Here is a 27360-nt window from a genome sequence, read left to right as displayed (position 1 = left end):
GCAGAGCAGGCCCCTTCCAAGCCCTTCTACCCTGCTCTGCTTGCCTGAGACCACAGACAGGGTTAACTGTGCAGAAGAAGCCTCCAAGTCCATGCCATGCCCTCAGCTCTTCCCAAGAACAGCAAAGTCAGACCTCCAGAGACCACGAGCAGCCTAAGTCATGGAAGCTGCACCTCAGTGGGCTCACCACTGGCTGCCTCTCCAGTGTCCCTTCAACAACCAAGTTCAGCCACCACACCGGCTGGAACAAAGGGAAGGAGGGTGTTTAATCCCATAAAGGGCAGGCACAGACAGCTCCGAGACGCCGGTGCAGCCTGTGGAAGGAACCGGGTCCTGGCTGGTCTCCAGAATCCCAAGCAGCAGCACCTGCACACGCAGCTTCCCAAGGCTCTGAGCAGACTGCAATGCAGCAGCGGGGTCTGGAGGGGCAGAGGATGCAGCCAGAACCCCCCTGGGGAGGAGAGAAGTGACCCTCCCTTTGGCTGGTACATGAGAAACTCTCCTGGGAACACTCCAGCAGCAGCAGCAATCCTACCACATTTCCACAGCATGCTCCACAGCCACTGGAAGAGCAGCTCCACCTTACAGAGATCAGATGTAACCTTCAACTCCCTTCTTAAATCAAACATTTCTCTAAATAAAGCCTGAAATCAAGAAATCCATTTTATTGCAAGAGAGAGCTTGAAAATTCATTCTGGTTCATATACAGCGCCTGCATCGTTTGAACTCTGCAAGGTGTTTATTTACTGGAGTTATTCCCAGCTAAGAGAAATATAAACATTGATTTTTCTGCCTCAAGTCCTACAGCTGGGAGCCACTGTGCATCCCTCTCCCCTGCAGCAGCACCATGTCCACAACATCTGAAAGGGAGATCACTCCTCGAGCAGAGGAGGAGAAGGAGTTGCTGCCCGGCTCTGGCAGCAAATGGGGCCATGAAGGGCACCGCGATCCTGTCACATCCATTTGTCTTACTGGGTAAGGTTCATCAAACCACAGGCATCAGCAAAAGGCAGGGGAAGGCTGTCAGCAGCCCGTGCCATCCAGCTCCATCCTCCTGCAGCGTTCCATGCTGTTGTTACTCAGTGCACACCGTGCACTGGCTCCAAAAAATCCACCCCGAAGTGCAGATGCCGCAGTGCTTGCTGTGGATGGGGACATCCAGCCACCAACCTTCCTGCTGCACATCCCTCACACCCCCATGGTCCTGCCCAGCGGGAAAAGGCTTCTAGCAATGCCACCATGGGACTGTGGAAGGAATCACCCTGTCCCTTCCCACAGAGAAGAGAAACGCAGGGTAACCTAACAGACAGAAGTACCACACGAGGCAACACTGGGATGTGCCGCATCACCAGACCTGCTCGATGTGGCATCAGCAACAAGCTGCAGGCTCAGGGAAGGCAGCACCGTTTCACTTGGCTGGGTGGGAGATCCAGGCTCCAGGCAGCTGGAAGGGAGGTGGAAGCCAGGACACTGCAGTGTGCTGGAATGGCCCTGGGAAGCTGTGACATCCTCTGGTCACACTGTCCCACTCCTGGTCCCATCTTCTCGCCCCATGCCACAGGAGTTGGCCCCTAACACTGTCCAAGTGCTGCTAGAATTTCCACCTACTTGACCTTCTCGGGAAAACCAAAAAGCCTTCCAGAAGGGCCATCAGCTCTTCCCTCAAAGGTCCTGCAGTGGCTGGGCCACCAGTGTGACAAGCTTTGACAGGAGACTTCTCTGCCTGCTGTTGCACACGGTTTTCCCTGGAAGCAAGTGGGAGATGCTCAGAAATGGGAGAGGACATGGGACACGAACCTCCAGCTGTACCCCACAGTGCTGGGTTCCCAGCCACCAATCCCCCAGCCTTGGTGACTGGCAGGACACCAGCCTGCCTTCCCCACACCCCTGCCTAGGACTGATGGACAATTCCAGTCCCTGCCTGGAATGGAATTAAATTTAGATGCAAAGATCCCACAGGGCACTAGGCTGGAACCTGCCTTTACATGGTCCGAGCCACACCAGAACGTGGTGGGTTGTGGCAGCAGCCTCTGCCCCACAGCAACAACTTCCTCCCAAAACAGAACCAGCTGAAGGAGAAATCCATCCTCAGCCTGTCCAAGCTCCACACTTCTCCTTAAACAGCCTGGCTGGCTCCTTTCCCAGGAGGCAACAAAGCTGCGTGAGGAAATAGGGTTATCTCCAGCACCTATTCACCAGGCCCATCTGCTGTGTGTTAACACAGTCACTCTCCAGCCCCAGCAAACACAACTGAGATAAACATCTCCTGCCACCTTCCCTCGGGAGAGGAGCTCCTCCGAAACCAGGGACCTGGCAGCCACCCACCCATGGAAGGGCCTTCCTGGGGGACACTTCACAGGGAGCACGGTGACGCAGGTGCTCCGCTCCGCAGCCTGGCAGCAGGGAGCTGCTGGAGGCTCTTTTGGGGGTTGCACACAACAAGGGCAGCTCGGGGTGCAAGGAAAGGGTAACAGGGTACAACCCCACACCTCCAGCAGCATGGAAGGGGCTGGATCCGCATGGCTGTGCTTCCCACCACAGCAGCTCTCCCCAACCAAGGAGGAGACATCAGCTGGCAGGAGGCACCACCGCGTTGGCAGGAGTGCCCCTACCTTGGCAATCGCAGCAGCGTAATTATCATGCTTAAAAAATAATATAGAAGGTACTCAAACAAGCAGGCAGCTTTCAGCACATTGATCAGGTCCCAGGGAACCTCACTGCTCCAGGGATTAAGAAGGTTCCAGCTGGTCACCTTCCAAAACCACTTCAGGACAGTGATATCCCCGGGCTCTGCTGAGCAATGAGTTTGCTGAGCCCTGCGTGTCCAGCTGCTGCAGAGCCCTGGCTCCTACACAGCCATTGAACTGGCCAGGGGTGGCCACCACCTTTGGGCACCATCTGGGACTCAAGACTTCTCTGAAGCAGGGCAAAACAGGAAGGAACAAGGCAGGGTAGGAAATCGGGAAGTGCTTGTAACCAGCAGTTTGTGTCTTTCCCACTGGCAGGGAGCTGGTGGTGTGCCAGGGCTGTGTGATGTGCAGCTGAGCTCCAGGGCAGGAGATGGCACCCAGCCCTGGGCAGAAGCACCCTGGACTGCCAGAGAATGGCTTGAGGTGACCTGGGCACCCGAGTGAGAGATCCCAGGGCTCTGCTGCAGGGCCCACACTGGCAACAGGATTAGAGGAGCTTGTGTCAATCACACACAGCAACACAATCAGGCTGTTTCTCTAAATAAAACTCCTCCAGAGCAGCTAAAACCTTAAAACTCACAGCTTCGTTTCTCTCCCGCAATAAATAAACAAATAAATAAAAATCAATTGTTCTAGTCAGCAACACAAACCCCGAGCTCTCTGACACACAATGCATCCCAGCAAAATGCTCACTGACAAATACAAGAAAAAGCACTAGAATTTTGTGGAAGAAAAGAACAATTACCAAAAAACTCTAAACAAACCCTGCCTCAATGTCTGTGAGCTGTGAATCCCTTCCCCTCAACCCCATGCTTTCTATTTAATATTTCCCATTTAATTTTCTTTCAGTAGCACTGCGGATCCTGACCTAAGAGAGGACTGCTGAGCCTTCTCCTACACGGACCTACCACATCTCCAGAGCCAGCAGGAGCAGAAGGCACCTGTGCCCACCAGGAAGGGCTGCAGGAGGTCAGGAACCACTCGGAATCCCTCTGGCAGTGCACTGTTAGGAGCACACGTGGGTTGGGAGCATGAAGCCCGGGCGAGGAGATGCTGTTGGCTGAGCTGACTCACTCTTGCAGAGCCAGGCAAGGGCTGGGAGGCTGGACCTGGAAGGTTGCAGCAGATATACTGGCAGAGCAACACAGAAACACTGGGAGCTGGGACTTTCCACTTGGTACAAGTTTCTGTAGGAGCATCAGTGGAGACAAACAGTCTCTGATTCACCCTTCTGAACCCCCGAGGCTATAAAGTAAAGTGTCACCAGCTCTGTGCTAGCATCATCCAAACAGGGCAGGTTGCATAAGTACTCCCAAATCCTGCCTCCAAAGTGAAACAAGAAAATAAAACAGGTTTTAATATCAGTGACCTTCACCCCATCCTTCCAGGACCCTTCCAACTCAGGATATTCTGTCCTGGAGAGACACAGAGAAAAATAAAGCACCAGAAGGGACCTGTCTCTTTGCCCTTTTCTCCCAGATCTGCTGAGCAAGGGCAGAGACAGCAAAGAGACCCTCCCCTAACTCAGCCACGCTCTCCTGGAACACCACATCAAAGTGACCAAGTCAGGCAGTGCCAGGTGGTGCCACTGCAATGGCACCAACATTCCCAAAAACCAGGGGCTGCACCTCTCCACGGGTGTGCAAAAGCAGCACTCCACTCCCACAAGAGCGAGCGTGGAGGATCCCAGGATAACTCTGGTCAGAAGAGACCTCACAGGGGGTCTCCAGACCAAACTCCTGCTTCAAGCTGAATCTCTTAAAGAGATTACAGCAGCTTTAGACAGTCTGGTCTTGAAGACCTCCAAGCATGGAGACTACACAACCTCTCTGGGCAGCGACCTCACCTGACTGACTGTCCTTGTGCTGAAATGCTTCTCCTTATATCCAGTCTTAGTCTCCTGTTTCATCCTGTGTTGCTTCCTGCCCTCCCACCATGTGCTGCTGTGAAGAGCCTGGCTCTGACCTCTGCATGATGTGTCTGTAGGTATTGGTAGAGCTCCTTCAATGCTTTCTCTCCAGCTGCAACTAATCATGGAATAGTTTGAGTTGGAAAGGACCTTAAAGCTCATCCAGTTCCACCCCCTGCCATGGGCAGGGACACCTTCCACTGGCCCAGGCTGCTCCAAGCCCCAATGTCCAGCCTGGCCTTGGGCACTGCCAGGGATCCAGGGACAGCCACAGCTGCTCTGGGCACCCTGTGCCAGGGCCTCCCCTCCCTCCCAGGGAACAATTCCTTCCCAATATCCCATCCAGCCCTGCCCTCTGGCACTGGGAAGCCATTCCCTGTGTCCTGTCCCTCCATCCCTTGTCCCCAGTCCTTCTGCAGCTCTCCTGGAGCCCCTTTAGGCCCTGCAAGGGGCTCTGAGGTGTCCCTGGAGCCTTCTCTTGTCCAGGTGAACACCCCCAGCTCTCCCAGCCTGGCTCCAGAGCAGAGGGGCCCCAGCCCCAGGTGATCAACTCAGTGGGCTCCTCTGGACTCACCCCAGCAAGGCAACATCTTTCTTGTGTTGAATTCTTGACTGAGCCCAGCTCCCACACCCTCTCCTTGCAGGACTCACACTCCAGCCCCCTGACCATCTCAGAGCCCCAACACCAAAAACAGCTGCAAAAAGGTCACCACTTTCTTCATGCAACCTCTGACACCAGGTATCTCCTTCAGCCAGGACCAGAGCTGGGGCCCTGCTCTGAGCTCCCTTTGCTCCTTCAGTTGGTGGAAGGGAACCACAACAACTACAACTACACAAATCCCTCCTTTTGTTGAAGCCCTTGAGGAAATAAAGATTTCTTGATCCTGAAATATTAATTTTTGAGTGCTCTGGAGCTTTATCATGTATTTATATCTGCTCTCACTCTTTAGTGCCAATCCAGGACAATCTGTCAAGGAGTTCTCAGAAACACAGCTTAGGTTGGGGATGGAAAATCGGCCAAGGGACCAGCCTGGTCCCCTTCCATGACAAATTCTCCTGTGGCCAGGACATCCCTTCTTTCTGGAGGTTCCCTTCTCCCAGCCCAGTATCAGCGCTCCTGACCATTCACTGGGGCAGGACAATCACATTTATGCAGAAAATGACCATTTTCTAGAAGTAATAACCTGCAATGAATTGAAACAGGACAGCTCTATTTGTCCTGTTTAATAATAAAGCAATGGGGGCAGGCGAAAATCCCTCATCAGAGCAGAAGGGAGGGAAAAAAAAAGGTCTAATTCTGCAGCAGGAAACCATGCGAGGTTTCAAGCACTTGAATGGGGCCATTAAAGACCCAGCAACACCACACAACCCTCCCTAGAAGGTGCCAAGAGGCTCAGACAGACACGAGGAGTTTCCCAAGCTGATGACGCACTCCAGTTCCTGGGAATTTCTTGGTCCCATTGCACCAAACCTCCAGAGGGTTCTTGCACAGTTTCTATTTAGTTTCTTCTTTTCCCACACTGGACACAGCTCCAGCAGCTCAGATGTAGAGAAGAGGCTGGGACTTTTAATGAGAAGTTCCCAGGGGAAAGCTGAACTCTGCTAATGAGAGGTCTGAGAGAAAAAACACTGGCCCAGCTGTACAGAGTGCACTCAGCACAGGAGTTTTCTGGCAGCCAGCAAAGCCACAGAACACGCTCTCAAACTGCAGCTGTCCCTGCAATTTACTCTCTTGTCACCTCCCCAAAAACAGGGATTTCCTGTCAGATGTCAAGGGTGAGAGGGGATATCTTGCTGGGGGACAGGCAAGAAAAGACTTCAGAGAATCACAGAATGTCCTGAGCTGGAAGGGATCCACAAGGATCATCCAGTCCAACTCCTGAGCCTGCACAGGACACTCCAAAACCCCACCCTGTGCATCCCTGAGAGCGTTGGGCAATTCCAAGGCAATGCTCTGTAAATACAAGTGCTTGCAAGGGGTGCAAGTGGGACAGAGAACACACTCCTCTATGCTCCCACCAGCCATGAAGAGACACCAAGGAATGTGTTCAGAGTGTGGTGGGAAACAGGAGGAGGGCAGAAGCTCAGCTGAGACAGGAGCACCCTGAAAGCTCCTGTGACACACCCCAAAGTCTGGTTCTGATGGAGAAGGGAAGTTGAGGAGACTGTCATTGCTTGCAGTCCTCTTCCTGGCTGAAATGCCTGGGTTTTGTTCAGGAAAAGGGAGGGAAGGGGCAGAGTCTTTGAAGGGATCTGCCCACGTGAAGTTCCTGGAGTTGCTGCAGGAATGCCAAGTGACACACACCTGGAAGGAGCATGCCTCATGCTGGCTGCCCTCCAAGCCTGGGGACACACGGGGAGCCTTACCCTAAACTGATGGACAGGAGACAAAAGACTTTCATCATTCTTCATCAAAGCAGAATCAGAATCTGGAAGGCTTGTCTTGTGAGAAAAACAGGCTGTGCATGATTAGCCTTTAATACACCTTAATTGCTGCAGTGTTGTAAGAAATGAGCTCTCAGAAGAAAACCAGTTTGGCTGGCAGAGCACAGGCACGCTGGGACAAGACCATTCCCAAAGGCTCCTTGGCTAATGACCAGGTTTCCCATATGTCTGCCAGGGCAACAATAACAATCCCTGGGGATACAAAAGGAGGAGACAGACTGAGTATTTCAAGGAGGTCAGCAAAGTCCAGGTTCTAGCTTTGCTCAGAAGTTTTGCAAGCTCTGGATTCACGAGCTTTTGATGAGGCCTCTCACCCTAAAGCAGCACCTCCTGCACCTGTCCAAGGTTATCGAGATGCAGGGCACAGATGAGATAGCCAACAGCAATGTGACTTCTTCAAAACCCAGGATGGAGGCACTCTGTAGCTCAGGATCATCATGGGACAGGCTTTGGAGCAGCAAGGCTGGCAGGAGAACAGCCCAGGAAGGTCCCTCTGGAGCCTCAGCCCTGGAGACAGCCACCAGCATAGCCTCAGCTCCTCCCAAGCTGCACTATTTCTCATTAAGATCAATTCCAGCCTGTTGTTATAATTAATAACCTCATCTTGCCTCCCTGCATACAAGCAGGGGAAATTTCTGCAGTTGCAATCACACTTTACTTCAAAGAATCCAATTTAGCACAGCGCTACTGCTGCCATCATTCCTCTTACTCAATGACTTTATTTACCTTTTCTGTACCTAATTTCCCCAGTCCTTTGTGTGCCTGGGGAAATTAAAAGCAAAAAATACCGAGCTCCATTTGCACCCAAATATTACAGCAGGGGGAGGAAATTTGTGTCCTTAACTCGGGCCAGCTCTGTACCGTGGCCATTAACACATTGATTTGGCTCGAGGAGGTGATGAACTGAACAGCCTTGCCTTGACTACACAACACTGACTTTGACCAAAATCTACATATATTGGATATTTGAACCCTCTCAAGAGCAAATACAGAAAGGAGGTACAGCAGTTTTACAGGGGTTTGTCACAGTGGCGTGAAATCGGTGTAACTTGGGTGTAGAAAGCACAAAGGACCTCTGGTTCTGCCAAAACATCAGTGAGTGCTTCAGCGTGCCTGCAGCTCCCAAAAAAGCTGCTTTCCCAGAGGAAAAAAGTCCACAGTCCTCCAGCAAATGCAACACAAGAATTCAAGAATTTTATGGGTTTTTGTCAATAAAAGGCCTGAATTCTAAAAGACTGATGGCCCCAAGTTCTGTTGGATGCTTGTAGCTTCAGCTTCTTGCACACTTGGGGCAAGAAAACACTTTGAGAAATGTAGTTTTGCACTTTAGAAAGCCTGGTAAAAATTGGATCAGCTACCCTGTATGGTTTTTATAATTAGACTCCGTCTGTGGTCCGAGCAGAAAGTTTCCCACATAAAATAAAGTTGTCCAGCAAAATTCATGAGCACCTAAAACAGAGGAAGCACTGAACATGTGAGCAGGTCACATCACACAGGGATGGGAACACAGATCTCCAAGCCTCCCCTGACATCAGGACAGTGTAAGATGTACAGAAATCAGGGAATATCAAGAACAGCAGGGAGAGGATTTATGAGCAATGCACCAGCTCGAGGACTAGCAAGATGCTGGGGAGGAACAGCTGGGAAGATGATGCTCTTTAATACTACTGCTACACTAATTCATTTCAAATCATGGCAGGTTTTAATTTAAAAACCCAACAGAATCTGGAGTAGGAAAAGTGGGAGGGATGGCCAGAAGAGCTCAAAATGGAAGGATTTCAGATGAAAGACGAGAGGGAATGGAATAGAGGACATCTCTTTGGATGTCTCATGTCTGGAGAGCGCGGCATGGGACAGGTTTGAGGAGCTGCAGGTGATGCTCTGAGAGCAGCTCCACACTTCCACCTCACTCTCACAGCCAGCATCACCAGCTCAGCTCCAAAACACCACCCTGTACCTTCAGAGAGTCAATTAAATCCCTTCTTCCCAGCATGAGAAGGAAATTCAAAGCCACTCACTGTCTTTGAGGCCTGTGCTGCTGGGGGATGCTACACGAGTGTGGAGGTGGCTGCCTGCCCCTCATGTGGCCCCACAGGGGTTCTGGGGTGCTGGGAGCTATCGTGGCACAGGCCCAGCCACAGGAAAGGAGGTGGGAGGACACTGCCAAGCCCCTCTCTCCTTTTGTCCCGCCAGTTCCCAGCCCTACATCAGGCAGGCTGCTATTTGCTTCAGGAACAACCATCTTTTGCCCTAAATTCTCCCTGATTAAATAAATCAAGGCATAGCTCCAAGGTGCAATTAAGACAAAAACCAACAGTAGTAAGAGCTTGGTACCATTTGGGATGGAGGGAGAGAGTAAGACTTGTGTTTCCATGAGGTCTGAGACTAAGGAGAGCGGGGCTGCAGCCTGGCAGGGGGAAGCAGAGCCCTCAGCCTCCTCTTCCTCCCCTCCTACAGCTTTAACTTGGCCACCATCCCAGCTCCCGGCAGAGCTGGTGCCAGGAGCTCTTCCTGCAAACGAGGAAAGCTCTCAAGCCAAGCCCTGCAGTGGCACTGTCCCATGCCAGAGCAGGCAGAGCCCTTCCCGTGGCTGCCAGCAACGCTGGAGCACCTCGGGCAGGACCATCCTGGAGAGCTGGAAGGCAGCAGGGCACTGTGCTCCATGGCCAGCAGCTGTCAGGCTCCTCAGGATGATTAACAGGCCTTAATGAAGAGCTAAGCCAGTCCTGGACCTCAGGAAAGCAGCTCATGCTTAATATCTCAGCCAACAAGCTTTGCACTGATCTGCAGAGAGAAAGAAAGACCACCAGGGGACAGAGAAAGAGAGGAACTCTGGCAGCTCCTGGCATCCCTGGAGTTCAGTGTGTGGTCAAGGCACAGGAATGAAACCACTGCAGCTACTCTACAAACATCCCCTGGCAGCAAGGGAAAGGCAAGGACAGAGGTTCTCCTCAGAGCCACTGCCACCAACAGCACACCCTGCTGCCTCTCCACATGCCTGGCCATGTCACATCTCCTTTGGTGACAGAAGGTCAGAAGGCAGAGGGCAAACCTGAACACCCCCTCTCCTACATCAGGAAGCCTGGCCAAAGAACACCAATCCCAGCAGATTTCGGTGCACAGAGCGGAGTCCCAGCTGAACTGGGTACTGCAGCTTGTACACACACACACACACTCTCCACTGAGCCCTTGGCTCCCCACACAACTTCCCACTCCCTGCTAGGTGCTGCAAAGGGCACACCAAGGCCTGGTGCAGCTGCTGTGCTGGAGCCATGGACCTCCCACTGTGCTGACCTGGGCTGGAGAGGGGCTACCACGGACAGCAGGGGCTCTGGACAGCAGCAAACCCCACCAGCCTCGCAGATGGCTCCCACCTTTTCTGCTCCCAGAGCATCCACACCTTCTCCAGCTCTGTTCCCCTTCCCAGGTCATGTCAGGTCAAGCAGCTGAATGCAAGAGCACACAAAATTTGTTGCTGCATCAGGCAAGCTTTGGGGAGCCTGTTGCCAGCTGCAGCAGGCTCTGCTCCCCTTGCAGGCTTGGGGGGAGGAAGAGCAAGGAGGGGGAGAAGCGGCCTCAGGTGCTGTTGGGACTCAGGGCAAAGGAACCAGCATCTCCCCCACGCAGCAGGAGGAAGAAGCAATTTATTGTGACAAACGGTGAAAGCCTGCAGCGGGGTTGGCCCTTCCTGTCAAAGCTGGTGAACCACACCAAGAGAGGGGAGGGCCTGGCAGTCAAGTGGGATATGCATCACTCCCGGGGGGGAAACCATCAGCAGCTCAGGAGAACCAGGCTGCAAGAGATCCCTGCCTGCCCACCTGGGATGCTGGCGAGCACTGTGTGAGGCAGCCAGCCCCCACTGCTGGTCCCCCACTCCTGGGGCTGCTAACTGCCACCTCTCAGTGTCCCCTGCTCCAGAGGGGTCATGCCTCAGCCCTTCAGCCTCAAAAAGGGGTTAAAGGTTTGGGCAGAAGTGGCTGGGATGGGACACAGGGTTCTGGAGCATCTGGCAATGTAGCACAAGTGGGATGTTCATATCTGGAGCTTGAGCTCGTAAGTGAAGTTCTTGTTGGCTGTGGAGAGTTCACACTCCCAAAGGACAGGAAATAAAATTTTTAACTTTTAAGGGACCTGAAACAAGGAAAATCTGAGATGCCAGTTGTCTGGATTAGCCAGGTGAGAAGAGGTAGAAGCCCCTCCTGAAGCAAAGGAATTCCAGGGTCCATTTGGTCTGTAGCGAATACAGAGAGATGGCTGTGTCCTCCTCAGCTTGCAACACCTGCATGGCTGCCACATTCCCTTTTTCCACAAAGTATCTGGTGGGGTTCCAGACAGAACTGGGACTGATTTTCCCACTGCAACCTAAGAAACACCATCAGGACCCAAAAAGAATGCGGCTTCACACCTGTACAGGCTTCCTGTACGCACCTGTGCAGCTCTGTGCCTGCAGCAAATAGTGGTGTTTTGGAGAGCCTTGGATTCTCCTTCCATGGGGACTAGACAGCAGCCAAAGCACTGACAGACCACTAGGTCTAAGACAAATCCAGAAATGAAATGTGAATCTCTCCAGTCCTGGCAATGCACCTTCACCCTCCTCCAAACTCCTCTTACTGCACGGCAGAATCATTTCCAAACCTTTGGGTCAATCCCGAGCCGCTCCTTCCGAGCTGCAACAGCCACATGTGGGAGCACACACCTCCCTGCAGCCCAGAATAGAAAGCAGCTGGAGTTGCATCTGAACACTGCAATGGGAACATGAAAGACTCCCAGACACTCCTCTTTTTCCACTGAGCCCATTATGGGCTCTTCTCCCCTCTCCCACGTCACATACAGCTCCTTCAGCTGCCGATTTTCCACAGGTGCTGAACTTCCAGATGCTCCTGGAGGCTTTTCCACTTTTAAATTTATTCTATTTAAATAACAGGGGCATATGGTTTATTACAGCTATTAAAGGGTGTGTGCATGGATGGGGGGGGGAATCTGATGCTGAGATCCAGAAGGCCCCCAGGACCTCTGAGCATCCAGGCATTGGTTCCTGGCCCCAGAGGAGCAGAGCCAGCTCTGCCTGCAAACATAACCCGAGGGCTGTGAACGACTTTCCAGCTCACCTACATCACATCAGGTCCTTCAGTGCTCGTGAGGAGGTTTATACCAGCCCAGGAGAGATTCAGGACAGCTGCCACCCCCCGAACAGGCCAAATCTCCAGGACAAGACCAGCGCCAGGATCCAACCAGGAGCTTATAAGGGCTTCCATCACCCCAGTTCCACTAACAACAGCTCCGTGCATGAGTTGGGTTAGCACAGCTGAAAAAAGATCCCACAACACACCAGCCCAGCTTCTCTTGGGAGAGAAAAGGATCCCAAGGGAAACCTGCTGATGTGTTCCTCATCCCAGCCGCCACGGTACCACAGGAGGAGCTCACAGATCTGGGCAAGGAGATCCTTGGAATAACTTTTGATCAACTCTCTCCAGGTTCCATTTGAAACGGGCTTGAGAGCAGCACAAGCTGCTCTTTGAAGGAAGCCCAGGGATGCAGGATGCAGGATGTAGGGAGGGAGGCCCTTCAGCTGAGAAAGTGGGAAGGAGGGAAAGTACTGACAGGACTGATATCCACAGTTATGTCTCACAATACAGCCTTACCCTGCTCTCAGCAGGGAGGGGAGGAGGCAAGGAAAGGAGCAAGAAGTTGAACTCATTAAGCTTCTCTCTCATCTCAGGAGCTGGGACAGCTTCAGCAAGGAGGGTGGACTCGTGGGACCAAAGGACACTTGTTTCCATCCATTTAGCTCCCCACACCTGAGGTATGTTTGAACAGTCACTTCAAAAGCAACCCCCGAGGAAATCAGGCTGGATGAAGAGGAACCTCTACTTGTTGTTTTCATTTCTCTGTCTTTAAGCCACTTACGGAATTTCTTTTTAAGTGAGGGTCTGTGGTCTGCCTCAAAGAGCCTGCACTCCCCAGAGCCCAGAGCGGGGTGAGGTGGCCATCTGGAGCCAGCACTGCAGGGACTTGTGGCCTTGTGCTTCTCTACAAAAAAAGAAACCCTGCTCCAAACCGCCAGAATCTCTCTGTTTTCTAAGACACTGCTGCAGCAGGTGCCTCTCCCCCCTTTGCACCTCGGTTTTCTCACTGGTACATCACACAAAAAGCACGTGGTGTTGACATCAGGCAGAGCTATCCTTGTGCCTTTCAACACTTGCCCAGTGTTTGAAGAATCCAGCATGGAAAATGCCTTTGAAGCTTCACATCCAGCCAAGAAGAGGCCAAGACAAAGGCATGGTCTATACTTTATCCTGGTCACATAATCATGGAACCACAGAACGGGCTGGAAGGGACCTCAAAGTCCATCTCATTCCATGGGACACCTTCCACTATCCCAGGTTGTTCCAAGCCCCATCCAACCTGTTCTGGGACACTTCCAGGTATCCAGGGGCAGCCACAGCTTCTCAGGGCAACCTGTGCCAGGGGCTCACCACTCTCACAGGGAACAATTTCTTCCTAACACCAGGGTGGTCAAGCTCAAACATGATGGAAGGGGGCTACAAACACACCCAAGGCCACAGAACGGGCAGCTGGAAAAGGTTTGCTGGGACAAACAGCTCCTGGTGTGGGATTGTGCAGACAGATCCCTTGCATGGACTAAATGGCAAAAGTTTTGCCTTTCACACACCATTCAAGAGCTGTTTTCCATCACTCCTCCTACCACAGCCCACAGAGGATACACACATTCTGCACCAGGTAACAAAAGCACCTGCATGTGCAGGGTAGTTTGGAGGGACAGGTCCATTTGCTCAGATGAAGACCACCTTGTACTGTCTTTAAGAACAGGGAACAACTTTAGGGTCACACACCTCAACAACAGCATTTGGAACTTGTGCTGGCAGCCCTCCTATTCCATGTTTGAGGCTGTTTCACACCACTTGCCAACACAGCTGGTGTTCGAACTGAAGGCTGGTGTGGGAGAGTTTTCCTGTTTCCCAGGACTAGAGAGATGTGGGACTAAGGCTATGGGCCCATAGCTGGAAAGAGCCAGGAAAACCTGATGGGACTGTAAACTCAGGACTCACACAGATCCCCTTACTCCCACTGCAACTTCCCGCACATGGGGAGGCTGCAAGAGGAGATTTACTGGTGGCTGCCAAGCCAAATTGCTGCTCAGCTGAAGATTTATGCTGCAATTTGTAGTGCTGTTAAAATAGAATGGGAAGAGTGGTGGGGGAAGAGGAAGAGAGAATGTAAGAGAGGGGAGGGGAAATGGATCAGGAGCAACACCACAGCTCCAAAGCTGTCTGCTCCATCTCTCACATCTCCATTGAACCAAACACTCTGCATTTCCAGCTGCTGTGCTCCAGCCTTCAGACCCTGCAATGCCAATGCCTGGGCTCGCTTCGCAGCGGGGCACACGCAGGGTACAGTTAATAGAAATCCATCCATCTCCACAGCACCTGAACTGTCAGGCTCAATAAATACAGCTGGCAGAGAATGGCACAAAAGGGACAGGGCATCTGCAGGCTGGTGGCTGCTCACATGACTTCCACACTGCAGCCACCAAGGACAGGAGAAGGGACACCCCCATGCCAAATGTCACCCACTGCCTTCTCATTCTGGCACTGGTTAAACACCATTCCTACCTACTGAGCTAAATTATGCCCTGCACCTCCAGGAACTTGCCAGCTCTGCACACCAGATCTGGTGGAAAAGGGCTGTCAAGTCATGGATCGATATCCCTGCATGTGCACAGAGCCATGGGACTCCCCCACCGAGGCCCCCACTGCCCCCTCCTCTGAGGAGAAGCCAAGGAAAGGTCAGAGTGCCCTGCAGCTCCCAGGGAATCCTGGCTCTGCTCTGCACCACTGGGTGCTGACACACAGTCTCCAAAAAATCAAAAGCAAAACCTCTTTAGTGAACTTCAACAGAACAGCTTTCCTTTGACATCAGGGTAACTCCCCATGCCCTGAGCCAGCCCTCTGTCCTGTACTGCCAAAGCCATGGAGGAATTTCAGAATGACAGCCAAGGAAACTTTGCCCTTTCAGCCCCTGGGCATCCCCGCAGAAAGAGCCAGGCCAGGCTCATTCCTCATTCCAGAAACCACCCTAGGGCTGGGGGTTTCAGTTTACTGAGAGGTCAAACTATGGATCCAAACTGACCCCCCAGGCCCTGGGGAGCTCTCAAGCCCTGAAGGACCTCCTTGAGGTGCCCCAGCCAGCAATTGAGTGCAGTTCCTTCTTGCAAGGGATGGGAGAGGATGGGATCCTGTGCACGAGTCCCACCAACAGCAATGGATCTGTTTGTGTGTGTGCTCCTGACCTATAAAGGTCACTTCTCCTTCTCATGTGCCTGAACTTTAGAGGGGACAACTAGCCACAGCTCCCTAGAGGCTCAGTGGGATAAAACACACTGACCTTCCTGTGGTTTGGCTGGGAATGCTTCATCATGCACAGCCTACTTGGCATTTTCATTTCCTGGCACTGGTGGCTTCTAGGACAGTCCTGTGCCAACCTTCAGTGCCAGTGTGCAGGTGAAATAGCTCTGGGTGTGCAGAGTTGATCCTGGCCTGTATCCTCTGGCACAGCATCCTGTGTAGGCAGTGACAGGGGCTCCCTCAGCACGTTGTCATACCCCAGCTTAAAACCCTTCTGGGCACCTCCAGCCCCATCAAGCACCAAGTCAATGGTGCCTCAAGGCCACCCCGGGCAGTTGCCAGTCACAGATCACCCTCCAGGATCCCATCAGCAAATACCAGGCTCCAGGAGGGCACAGGAGCACTGCAGCACACTAGAAGCCCACCATGGTCCCAATGCCCCAGCAAACACAGGTTCAACACACGAATCCACGCTTGGCCTCAGATTCAGTTTGGCGTCACTGTGCCCTTTCAAAACGGGGGCTGTTTGGGTTCTCCAGCCTCTTGGACACAGAGGGGAGGATTTGGTGAGTTATATGGAAGGGCCAGGAACAGAGCAGAACAGTGCTGTGCTGGGGCAGACTGAGCCACACGACCACCCAGCACCCCAACCTGCTCCTTCTGCTCATGCCCCAAGCTCTAGAGCTATTGCCACCTTAACTGAGCCAGCAACACATCTGGCTGACTCCTGGAGCAGGCAGAGCAGGCTGGAATTAGCAGGGAAGCCCCTCCAAGTTATACTGTACCCTGGAGGCCTCCAGGCTGGGTAATTCAGACCGTAGCACTGCTTACTGCCTTGTAAAGATGACACACACTTAAGTGTTTTGACAGCTGGAATCTCGAGGATGCTCCTGGCTGGAGCACGTGCCATTAACCCTCCTGAGTCCAAGTGCCAGAGGGAAGCATCCTGCCAGCACAGCAACCCCAGAGAGGCCAGGCTTGGGCTGCTCCAACAGCTCAGTGTCCCTTCCCTGCAGCACAACACTGAGTTTTCTACCACGGAGAGCAGCTCCTGCTGTGGTTTAAAGCTCCTGAACCTCATCAAGTCACACACACGCTCAGAGACAGCCCTGGGTAAGCTCAGCACATGTACTCCTCAAGGACACCCTGAAGGGCATCACTGCCAATCTGCACGGGACAGAGGAGGAAGGAGCACACGTGCCCTGGAGACTGAAATGCTGCACCAGACACAGGGGCCCTGTCAGCTGCTGTGCCCTCCCCATCATACTGCCACCAAGAGCAGCCCCTGAGCAAGCCAGGGCTGCAGTGCCCGCACCAGTGTGCCCAGAAGACATATTTGCTGTAGGAAAACATAACCCAGGGAAAACAGATCACTGGGTGAAGCTCTGCTGGAGATTCTCTAGGGCGTGTGTAAAGTGCTCAGTGCCAGTCACTGCACATGCCACAGGGGCTGCTGGGCAAGACAGCAGCAACACCACTGATCAGTCCATTCTGTGCCATGGGCTGCAGCCTGAAGCTCCTGCAAAACCAAAGTCTTTCCACATTTCAGAAGCACCAAGTGTTTCCATGTTTGTCCCTCCCCACAGATGGACACAACAGCTGTGGGTAAGGCAGCAGGAGAAGCCTCAGCTCCCGGGCAGGGAAGGTACAGTTGGTGGCATGGGTCTGACGGAATGTCCCAGTGCTGCACGGGACACGTGCCAGCCAACACCAGGGCTCTGAATGAAAGGTGCCCTCTCCTTGGTGTACCAAGGAAGCAAGGGAAAAAAATACTGGTATGTATACACACACACACATCTGTCCATCTACCTACCTACAGCTTCACTTTTCCAAGGTAGGGAGATTAAAATCAGGTTTTAAGGAAGACAAAATATCCTGCTTGTGTCTGCCTTGTCCCCACTCCACAACTGGGGAATGTTGCTGAAGGCCAAGGAGCATGGACACCGTCCTCTCCCACCAAACGTCAGCAAGAGCCAGCCTTCCAAAATCCCCTTTTGCCGTAACCAACCTGCCACGCTCCAAATGCCAGAGCCCAGCTCTGTGTAACCACAAGCCCCAGTGTGCGATGCACAGGGAGCACTGGGAGCAGCAGGGCTGGAACCTGAGTGTCTGCAGAGCCAGCTGAGCTCTGCACTGCTCTGGGCAAGGGCAGGCGAGGCCCCTCCAGCTCCCTGCAAGCTGCTGACTTGGCAGCCTCCAAGCACCTGCAGCCCAAACTCTCCTCACCCCCCACACCACTCCGGCTCTCCTGCTGCCAGTCCTGCCGCCATCCAGAAGGGCTCCAGGCTGCCTTCACACTCCACTTCCAGCTTCCTTCTGCTTTGGATGTCCTGCTGCAGCCTCAGAAATGCCATCTGTAACGCAGGAGCAGCTTCCTTCTCTTCGGATCAGTTCTCCACACCTCCTCACGGTGACCTGGAGCACCCGCCCCTCGCAGGGACTCGGTGATGCCCGGGGGTGCTGTGAGCTGCACTGGCTGGCAAGGGGTGCTGGCTGAGATCCTGGTGCCTTGCCAGGCAGAGCGGGAATGCTGGCAGGGTGAGAAACATGGGAAGGTGCCCAAGTCACAGAAAAGCCCAGGGCAGTTTGTTTGAAGAAGAGTGGCTGAAAAGGCACGGCCACCTGGATGGGTTGTGGGTCCCTGGGCAGGATCAGAGAGATGCAGCACAGCTTGGCAAATGCAAACAGCACCCAAGCAGGGCTCCCCCTTCCCCTCTGTGCCCTTCTGTTGGCAGTAGCCCCATGCAGAGGGTTGTTTCATCCCAGGGAACAAAGGCCTGCAGAGGGTTCATTCAGCACAGCCTCCCCTCCACACACAGCACCAGGCTCCAGCCGCGCTGGGATCAAGGCGGCCTTTCAGGGACATGGGGCCAGGGATCACGGGGGAAGAGGCTGCAGGGAGGTGGGTGCAGCTCTGAGCATACCCCCCCCCCCCCACCTCACTGTTTCTGACTCATGTTAAGTCAGAGATGCCAGCCCAGAGCCACCAGTGTCAAACTGGATTAAGTTACTGGTTGGAGAAATCCAGCACGTGCCTTTCACAGCAACCAGTAGCTGGTAATCTGAGAGGGAAGCAATGGGCTCTGCAGTGATCCCAGGGAACACTGGCTGCGGAGAGGGAAGGGAGCTCCCTGCCCACCCAGAGAGCAGGAGGATATTCCTGCCTTCACCCCTCCTCTCACAAGCCCACAGCCTGAGGTCAGTGCAGGCCCATCTCCCTCCAGGACAGACGCTGCACACTGTTAGGGGGATGTGTTTGCAGCTTCCATCCTGATCCCAAGAGAAGAAATAACCCTCCAAACACACATTTTCCTGCATTTCCTCGATCCTCACAGCAGCTCCGCCAGCTTCCCAAGCTTCCCACTGTCGTTACATCCCTCCACCAGCTCCTGCCAGAGGACTGAGACCATTTCACAACTCCAAGCTACGTGTGTGACACCTCTCAGAGGGACAAGCGATTTGCCATGAGACATGAGACCACGTTCCTCCCTAGGCAGCCAAAGAAAGCCAAAGGAGCAATGCAGAAGGGTTACTCTGAAAAAAAATATATCCCTGCTCTGGCTCCTCTTACTGTTCCCTGCTCTTAAAACATATAACAAACTCAAAAAATTCACCACCTACCAATTCCTCTCCCTCCCCACCCCCAACACACCTGGAAAAACACCGAATCCCAAAGGGCTCTCCCAGGCCCTCCACCCACACATTCCCACAGCACTGATTACCAGAGACCAGCTTCCTTCACAGCACAACTGCATCTCCAGGGTCTCTTCCTGAAAGAGATGAAGACTGGATCTATGCACAGCCAAAGCTGGATGCTAAACTCCTTCATGCAATGCAGCATCCAAAGCAAAACTCCCCAACACCTGCACTTGGAGAAGGACCTGAACCCATGTTCCTGGAGCAAAAGCGCTCAGCTCCTGCCGACAGGAGCATCCCCAAACCAGGTAAAGGTGCTGGTTTTTCCCTTCTCCAGGCTGGCACTGTTGAATGGACAGCTCTGCTGTGCTCTCTATGCTGTGACAGCAACATTGAGGCAAGAGGGTCAGGCATTTCTGCTCAGATTTGGCCAAGCCTGCTGCATAAGACAAGGATATGCTCCAGCTGCCTCTGCCCTGGATTTGACCTCCTTTGAGGCAGGATGGCTCTTGTGGGACATGGAAATGAGGAAGGTTGGAGGGCACACAGGGAGCAAAGGGAGGTTTTGTTTGGGGATCTGTGGAGAACTCCGGTCTCCGCTGCTCTGCACCACCCTCCAAGTTATCCATGGCTCCAGAGCTATAAATAGCCCCAATTTAAACAACTAATAGGCTTTGTGACCGCTGGAGCAGCCAGCCTGGAGAGTGGATGGGCAGGGCTGGGAGCCTCAGGCAGATGAAACAGCATTCCATGCTGCCAACTCCTTGGCACTGCAACACCTCCTTGAGCACGACACTGCTCCAGACACTGCGGGCTCTGGTGAGAACTGGTGAGCAAACAGCTCCAAGTTTGATTCCCATCAAACAAGTATGCACAACAACCTGCAGCATCTTTACTCAACCAAATCCCAGCTGAACTCCACAGCAGCTTTCAGAGGGAGCACAACCCGCACAGGGATGCATCCACCTCACTGAATGAAGCACCTGGGGAACACAAGCTCCACTCCCGTGTGATGAGCAGGCCTGTCCTGAATGTGAGAGCTGATGGTGCCCTCGTGGTTTGGAAGAGTGGCTCCTTTTTCCCTCCTCATCCCTCCTCTGTGGATACACAGAGCACGTGTTGGTGACCCCCAGTTGCTCCACAGGCCACACCACAGCCACGTCTCTGTTCTCTGCATGGGGGCCTAGGAAGGGAGATGGACCAGCTGGACCCCAGAGATCCCTTCCAACCTCAACCGGTCAGTGATTCGCGAAAGGTGCAAAATAAACTCTCTGAGCACATCCAAATCCATGCAGGTTGCTGATAAAACCCAGGGATCTGTGCCTGCCCCATCCCAGGTCTGTTGGGGCACCTGTACCTGCTGAGGCTGCCAGACCTCCCAAGGCCAGTGCCCGACCTGAGATCTGATGACAGCAAACAGAAGCAGGAGATCCCCAGGTGATTCCCTGCAGTCACCTGATGCTTTACCAGGAGCTTTTCTTCCCAGAATCTCATTTCTCTGGGCCCTGGTTTCCCCAACAAGAAACACACAGAATCATTTAGTTGGGAAAAGCCCTCCAAGTAGATTGAGTCCAACTGTTCCCCCAGCACTGCCAAGACCACCAGTGATCCATGTCCCCAAGTGCCACATCCACATGCTTTTTGAATGCTTCCAGTGATGGTGACTCCACCACTGCCCTGGGCAGCCTGACCATCTTTTCTGTGAGGAAATTTTTCCCCAATATCCAACCTGAACCTCCCCTGGCACAACTGGAGGCCCTTTCCCCCTGTCCTGTCCCTTGTTCCCTGGGAGCTGACCCTGACCCTCACCCAGCTGCACCATCCTGTCAGGGAGCTGTAGAGAGCAAGCAGGTCCCCTCTGAACCTCCTTTTCTGCAGACTGAACACTGTCCTGGTGTCCTCCAGACACTTCAGCTTGTGCTGCACTCAGAGCTGAAGTGCCACAGCACAGGAGGGTGGGAAGGAGCAGCACAGAGCCACATTCTCTCTCCACACAGCTCCCTGCCACACTTCCATAAGCCAGAGCCCCGTCACTAAAATCTCCACCAGCCTCAAAACAACTCAGAGCCCCCAGAAAAGGCCTGTGTGATGCTGCCCAGCAGTTGTGACTTGCTGCTGTTCATGTATATAAATCAAGGGCTCACAAACACCCAGGACACTCAGGCTTGCCTGGAGTTTCTCCCCAGAAGTAAGTGGTGCTTCTGAGGAGCAGGGGGTGACACAGCAAGTGCCCTCCCACCACCTGCCAACAACAAAAGCAGGTCCCCTCACTTCCCTCTAAAAGCAGGGAGATTTACATATTTTTAGCATACCCTAATTATAAAATAAAAGAACAATAAAAGAGTGTGTTCCTCCCTCCACCGTCATTGAAACCCAGAAGTATTTCATTCTGCAAAGGCTTTTACAGAAAAATATAAAGCCTTTGGGGAATGCTGTGGGAAAGCCCAGAAAATGAATATCCTCTGGAAGAGGAAGGAGTTCAGAGAGCTTCAGCCAAAGCCAGTAGTGGGCAGAGACACTTAGATCAGCTGCACAGACCTTGCAACCCTTTCTCCAGAAAGCCCCTCCTAAACAGAGTGAAATCCAGAAGTTCTCAGTACTCAACAGGAGCCTGTTCATGAATGCTGGGAGTGAGGAGTAGGTGAACAGGAACATTCCCTTAAATCTCACCAGGAAACAGTTCAGGAAACAGAGCCCCAATTCCCTCCTAACCCCTTACAATGTGGAAGGATACACCCTGGAGAGGTGCCACCACCACTTCCAGCAGCAGCAGGAGAAACCACCACGATCCCACAGCTCCCAAACTGTTCCACTGTGGCAGCCACAGCAATGGAGCCATGTCCTGCTGCCAGCACCAGGCTTGTGGCACTGTCCCTTCCTGCTCCCAGCTCCAGGAAGGGTTTGGCACGTCGGGAAGCTTGGCCATGATGGATCCCCAAGCTCAGCTGAATGCTCCCACCCAACAACAGCCCAGGCCAAGCACTATCAAGCACATGAGCAAGATGGAGCCCAAGGGGACTTGTAGCTGAGCCAGAATTTGGCTGCACGCAGGTATCAGGGCTGAATTTAAACCCAGCATCTTAGCCCTAAGCAGAGGTTTCTGCAGTCAGATCTCTGTAATATGCACCTAACACCTGGTACCTCCCATCTTACAGCAGCTGTGTCCTCCTGGCATGCTGGGAAAGGGACGGGCTCCTGGTTAAAGGCTGACACACAGAAAAAGACTGTGCAGCCCTGTCCAGAAAAGACCAGGGACTCAAATCTGGTTGTCACAAGTCTGCTGCTTCTACCACTAAGGCCCTTTTTCTACTCCCTCCTGTCTCCCTGTCTTCAGCAGACAGGGAATTCCACACCATCAGCCTCACCCAGGCAACAGGAGACAGTGAAGCCGCCTTCCAGCTTCTAAAATCTTGAAAGCCAAACAGCACTGATTTCTCCCCATATTCCCGCCCCCCACCACGAGGGGTGACTCCCCCAACTCCCCCATCAAGTACGGACCAAAGTCACTCGCTAAGTATTTGTGTCCCTGTTTTCCTGCCAAGGAAGGTTTGTGTTCATCCCTGAGACTGGAGCAGCCTGGCTCTGTGCTGCTCCACAGCAGCCAAAGCATTATCAGCTTTGAAGGCGGCTGCAGACAGGGACAGAAAATCAGCAGGAAAAGCAAAGTCTATCCCAGAACTGCTGCCCGGCCTCAAATTGGCTCCCCAATACTCCACTTCCTTCCTACACTCCATGACTCTGGGGACGAGGACATGCACAGGCAGGATACCTACCCTGACTTGTTCTATTGACTTACTTAATTTTTTAAAAGAACATATTTATCTGTTCCTCTCTGAATACCAATCATCCACTGCTCCTTGGCCCTGCTATTCCCTGGGAGCGGCGGCCCTTTGATGCCTGGCAGCCTGGCTGATCTCAGCAGGTCTTTTGAACCCACTTCCATAATCACCGCCTGGAGCGAGTTCTTCCCACGCAACTCGCTGCTCAGTGAATCACGGCCGGTGATTTTCCTGTCTCCAGGAACCACGCAACACTGAGTCGGGATGAGTTCTGCTCTCCCTTTAGCAGGGGAAATAAGGAATTATCACAAAAGCCACTCCTGTCCCCACAGGACACCGGTGTTATCTGCGCCAAGACCGGCAGTTCCTGTTCTTGCCCCAACATCCGCTCCACCACCAAGGCTGGTTCTTCAGGAAATTTATTTCCACATGTCAAGATATCACTTAGTTCCTCAAGCTCCTCCAAGCGACAGACTTGGAGCCGTGAGCAGCCCCAGCTGCCACACACGAGGCTGCAGTGACACCACCTTTTTTAGTGCCCAGGGCCAGGTGTGCACTGGAAGTTCCTAAATTTCAGTTCTGGCTGTGCATGGCCATACCAGGGAGTTCATCTGTGAGCTGAGACACCTTCCCCAACTCCTCAAGGCAGCAGAGGGAAAACCAGCAGTCCAGAAGGGCTAATCCTGCAGGAAGGACCCAGCTCTGTTTGCAGGATCTGTCTAAACTAGAGGGGACAAACCCCACAGCACAGATCACCGACCAGAGCCATGCACCAGCCACACAGGTTGGCACACACAGCAACAGAATTTGGGAACTGCACAAAATATCTTTCTTAAAGGTACTCAAGTCTATGCTAGTGAAACAACTTCTTGGTTTCACACTGTTCCCAGCTCAACAAGGAGACCCAAGACAGGGTCAGAAGGGAGCAAAGCCTGACATAGCTGGGAGGCTCTCAGAATCAGGCACAGAGCTTGGGAAGCACATCCCAGGCCTTGCAGCAGCAGGAAGGCAGGAAAACGAGGACTGCACCACAGATACTGCGCCATCATCACAGCAAACACCTCCAGGGGAAAGCCAGGACAGCTCAGGGACACTCAGAGCAAGCAGCTATTCCTAAATGACCAGCAGTTCCAAACAGACTCAAGCAGGTATGGACACCCATCCAGGCTGGAGTCCACACAAAGCAGGCATTAGGCAACGGCTCAAACGTTATCAGCACAAAACACGGCAGCCTCTGTAGCCAAGCCCCCAGGCAGAGGGGTTTTAGATGCTTTTTGACAAATCTCTCAACCTGTCAGAGGATGAATGCAGGACGCCAGTCCTCCAACAACAAGACAAACTCCTCACTGCAAGTGGCTGATGTGGAAGGGGCAGAGGTAACAGCTCAGGGACACATCTGAGGTGCTGATTTCATCGAGGTGGGAAAGGAATTGAGGGCTGGAAACACTACTCTGTTTAAGAGTAATTCTGTGTTGGTGTGTTTCATTCTTGTGGATCTGTTATTCAAAAGCATTTCACTGCTTTTGCATGAAAACAGCTTCTCTGGCTCTTCTGAGTCCAGAAACTCCAGCAACTTATTGCCACCCAACCTGGAGACACAATCCTCCACCTGTGACACTACAGTGGGGTTGGGAGGCCAGAAGGAAGAGGAGCCACAAGAACATGGCAAACAAGGAACTGAGATCCCATTCCCAGGCAGCCACCTTGACAATTTAGGTGAGTGAGGAAGAGCTGGGATGAGTCCTGCAGTCCATTCTGCAGGAAACATCAGCCACCCTGTGTAAAGCCAGGGTTTGGCATCACTCAGATCAGTGGGAATTTGGCTCTGGCTTCCCAAGGAACTGAGCCTCTGAATGAAGGGACCCAACACTCAGTAGGATGCAAAGCAACTCGTGTCCCAAAGGCAGCGCCCGGACTGAAGCTGAGAGGTGAGCAGGCGAGCGGGTGAGCAGGTGAGCAGGCTCCTTCCCCTCCTCCTTACCTTCGCAGCCGGTGCTGTAAGTGCTGGTGCTGCCGCGTTATAAGGGCACTTTCCCACACGGGGCCACCGGGACTGCTCCTATACCAGCCCACGGCCGGGTGCCCCGGGTAGGGCGAGCTACTGAAGCCATGGTCCGACTCCGTCTCTGCGGCCAGCGATGAGGCAGAGCTCCCCATGGTTCCCCCCTACCCAGGCCACGCTGAGATTTAGCCTAGGTTAGGTCCAAGCCAGAGGCATGGGCAGCTCGGGTGGAACAGGCGAGGCGCTGCGGCATGGGCTGCTGCAAAGATCCCAGCACGCTGGAGAAAGCAAGGTCGGTTCTGATCAGAGTTGGAAAAAAAAACAACAAACAAACACAGAGAAAGGGGAAAAAAAAGGAAAGAAAAAGAGAGAAAGATAAGGTACGATTTCAGCAACAACCCTCCAGTTTTAAAGCCTATCAATGCATGCTCTGATCAGGGTCCCCATCCCAGAGCTCACTGGGATGGGAAGGGCTGTGTCACTGAATCCAGCTTTTGCTGCTGGAGATGGGGAGTGTGGGGGCTCTAGAAGAAGCTCCCCCCAAGGTGAGCACCAGGAGTTCCCAGGCACAGGGAAGCACCAGCTGATGGAGGGAAGCACAGCAGAGCCCAGCACAAAGCCCTTCACAACACGGGAAAGAAGCAGAGAACAGGACAAGCAGGCCCACCTGGAGCCCAAACCAGCAGCCCTTGGGGACCACACACACCAGCTTAGTCTGGACTCTGACTGGCACACCAGTTTTAGTTACCTCTGCTACTTGGACTGGATGGCTTGTGTGCTTACATGTAAAATAAAATATCCCTCTTTTCCTGTTTCCTTCTAACACCCCAGTAAGGCTGGAACTGGACAGACTGGGGATCTGCACAAGTATTTTCTATGACTATTTATTTTCAGCTCAAGCCAAGTTTCAGCTGATCCTGAGCATGCCCTTACCCACAGAAGCAGGTCTGGGGCTTTGCTCATCCGTTTCTTCCTCTCTCTTTCCTACTTTTTGGAATTTATTCCTCAAGCATCCCCACAATTAAACTCCAGAAACATTTCATGTCCTCTGGTATTCAAAGAAGTTTAAATACACACGTCTCTCCTTCAAGTGAAAAGGCAGGACAATCTGGATGCATGTCAGGAGCAAGGGATCAAGGTAACATTTAACAGAGCAAAAAAGAAGAAGCAAGGAAGATGGAAAAATTAGCACAGCTGAGCTTATTCAACTACCCACCAGGATTGAAGGAGATGAATGAACCACAGAAAGACCTTTGCGAAGAAACCACTTTTGCCATAAAAAGGCTGAGATGAGGAGTTCTAAAATACAGTTTTTCAATCCCAGGATTGATCTAAGGGATCAAGAAAGGCCTTGATAGATAATAGACTCTCAAAAGCAGCAGCTCAAGGAGCAGGTGCAATTTTGCTACAAGCTCAATACCAGAATGTGCCTGCATTAGGTCATTAACTGGAGAATGTTAACTGCTCTGTCACAGTCTCTGCAGCCTACAAAGCCTGGACTAACCAAATAAATCTGAAAAAAGCCCAAGAACACAGTCTTCCCTACCTCCTCCTTGCTGTAATTGGTCTGCCTCACTGCTGTACATCAGCCCCACACCCCCATTATCCAACAGCAAGGTTTCACTGATTTCGCAGATCCAACCAAAGTGGATCCCTGGCGCTTCCCCTCTCATTTCCTGCTATTCAAGCAGTTAATTTGTAACAAATCTGATTTTCTGGCTAAACGAAAGCCACGAGATGTGAGGGGAAGAGCACTTCCCAGTATCATCATCTCAGTCTATCTGGAGACATCAGTCATCCCACACCTGTGCTGTCTCTGGCTCTTCCGCCCCATCCTGGGGACCCTACGTGCTCCAGCAGCAAAGGCACAGGGGATGCAACTCTGACACCTACTAGAAGAACAAACTGTGTCTTACCTCAAAACTCGGGTTCTATCATGATAAAGTAGATAAATAAAGGCAAGATGGGTAGAACAGCCTCTCACTGCAGGCTAAGCCAAACAGAGGAAGGATGCCCAGGCGTCAGCAGCCTTTTTCCCCCTTGAGCTGGCTTAAACTGCCACATAAAGCACTTCCACAGCCTGGTTCAAGACCACTTCCTCAAGCTGGTAAAGCAGAACCCTTTGCTTCCTCCTCCTGCCCATGGGAACGCCAGTTTTAGCTCATCCCAAGAGGAGACAGACATGCCTGCTGCCCGCATTGCTGCCGGCTCCCAACGTGGTGCTGCTCTCCCGGCCCGTCTCCTCCGCCAGCTCCACACCAGGGAGCCAAACAGGCAGCTCCACTCCACAGGGAGGGGAAAGGCTGGGAGCCCTGCTTTAAAACCTGCAGTAAAACCCCACGGTGGGTGGAGTTGGGAGAGGAAGGGAGCTATAAATAGGTGGAGGATAACCTAGCTAAGTCGGAGTGATCTCCGAGACTGTCTGGTCTAACTGGGCTGCTTGGCTGTGAGTGCTGCGTGAAATCAGATTTCTCCAGGCAAAGCAGTAAATCCTTCTCCTCAGGGTCACCCTCATGCCAGGTGAGAGCAGCCA

The 27360-nt window shown here is 52.9% G+C and overlaps 1 protein-coding gene across 12 annotated transcripts in view; it reads right to left on the bottom strand.

The window, feature by feature from the left end:
* CAPN15 (calpain 15) overlaps positions 1–27360 on the bottom strand; it is a 51394-nt gene that overhangs the window by 15580 nt on the left and 8454 nt on the right. For 6 of the 12 annotated variants that reach the window (XM_042037046.1, XM_042037040.1, XM_042037042.1 and 3 more), the window contains one exon: positions 24807–25126. The exons of 4 other annotated variants lie outside the window; for them this stretch is intronic. In XM_042037046.1, the coding sequence (XP_041892980.1) occupies positions 24807–24982 (176 nt within the window). In that variant the 5' untranslated portion in view covers positions 24983–25126. Of the gene's footprint in view, positions 1–24806; positions 25127–26743; positions 27150–27360 lie in introns of those variants that run through there. 2 more of the 12 variants (XM_042037043.1, XM_042037044.1) reach the window with 2 other exon arrangements.

The sequence above is a fragment of the Corvus kubaryi genome, unplaced genomic scaffold, assembly GCF_017639235.1.
Source record: "Corvus kubaryi isolate FWS band 111438036 unplaced genomic scaffold, C.kubaryi_AGA036_p1.0 37387, whole genome shotgun sequence".
NCBI lineage: Eukaryota > Metazoa > Chordata > Aves > Passeriformes > Corvidae > Corvus > Corvus kubaryi.
The sequence above is the reverse complement of the archived record's forward strand: the minus strand, read 5'-3'. Positions and strand labels throughout refer to the sequence as shown.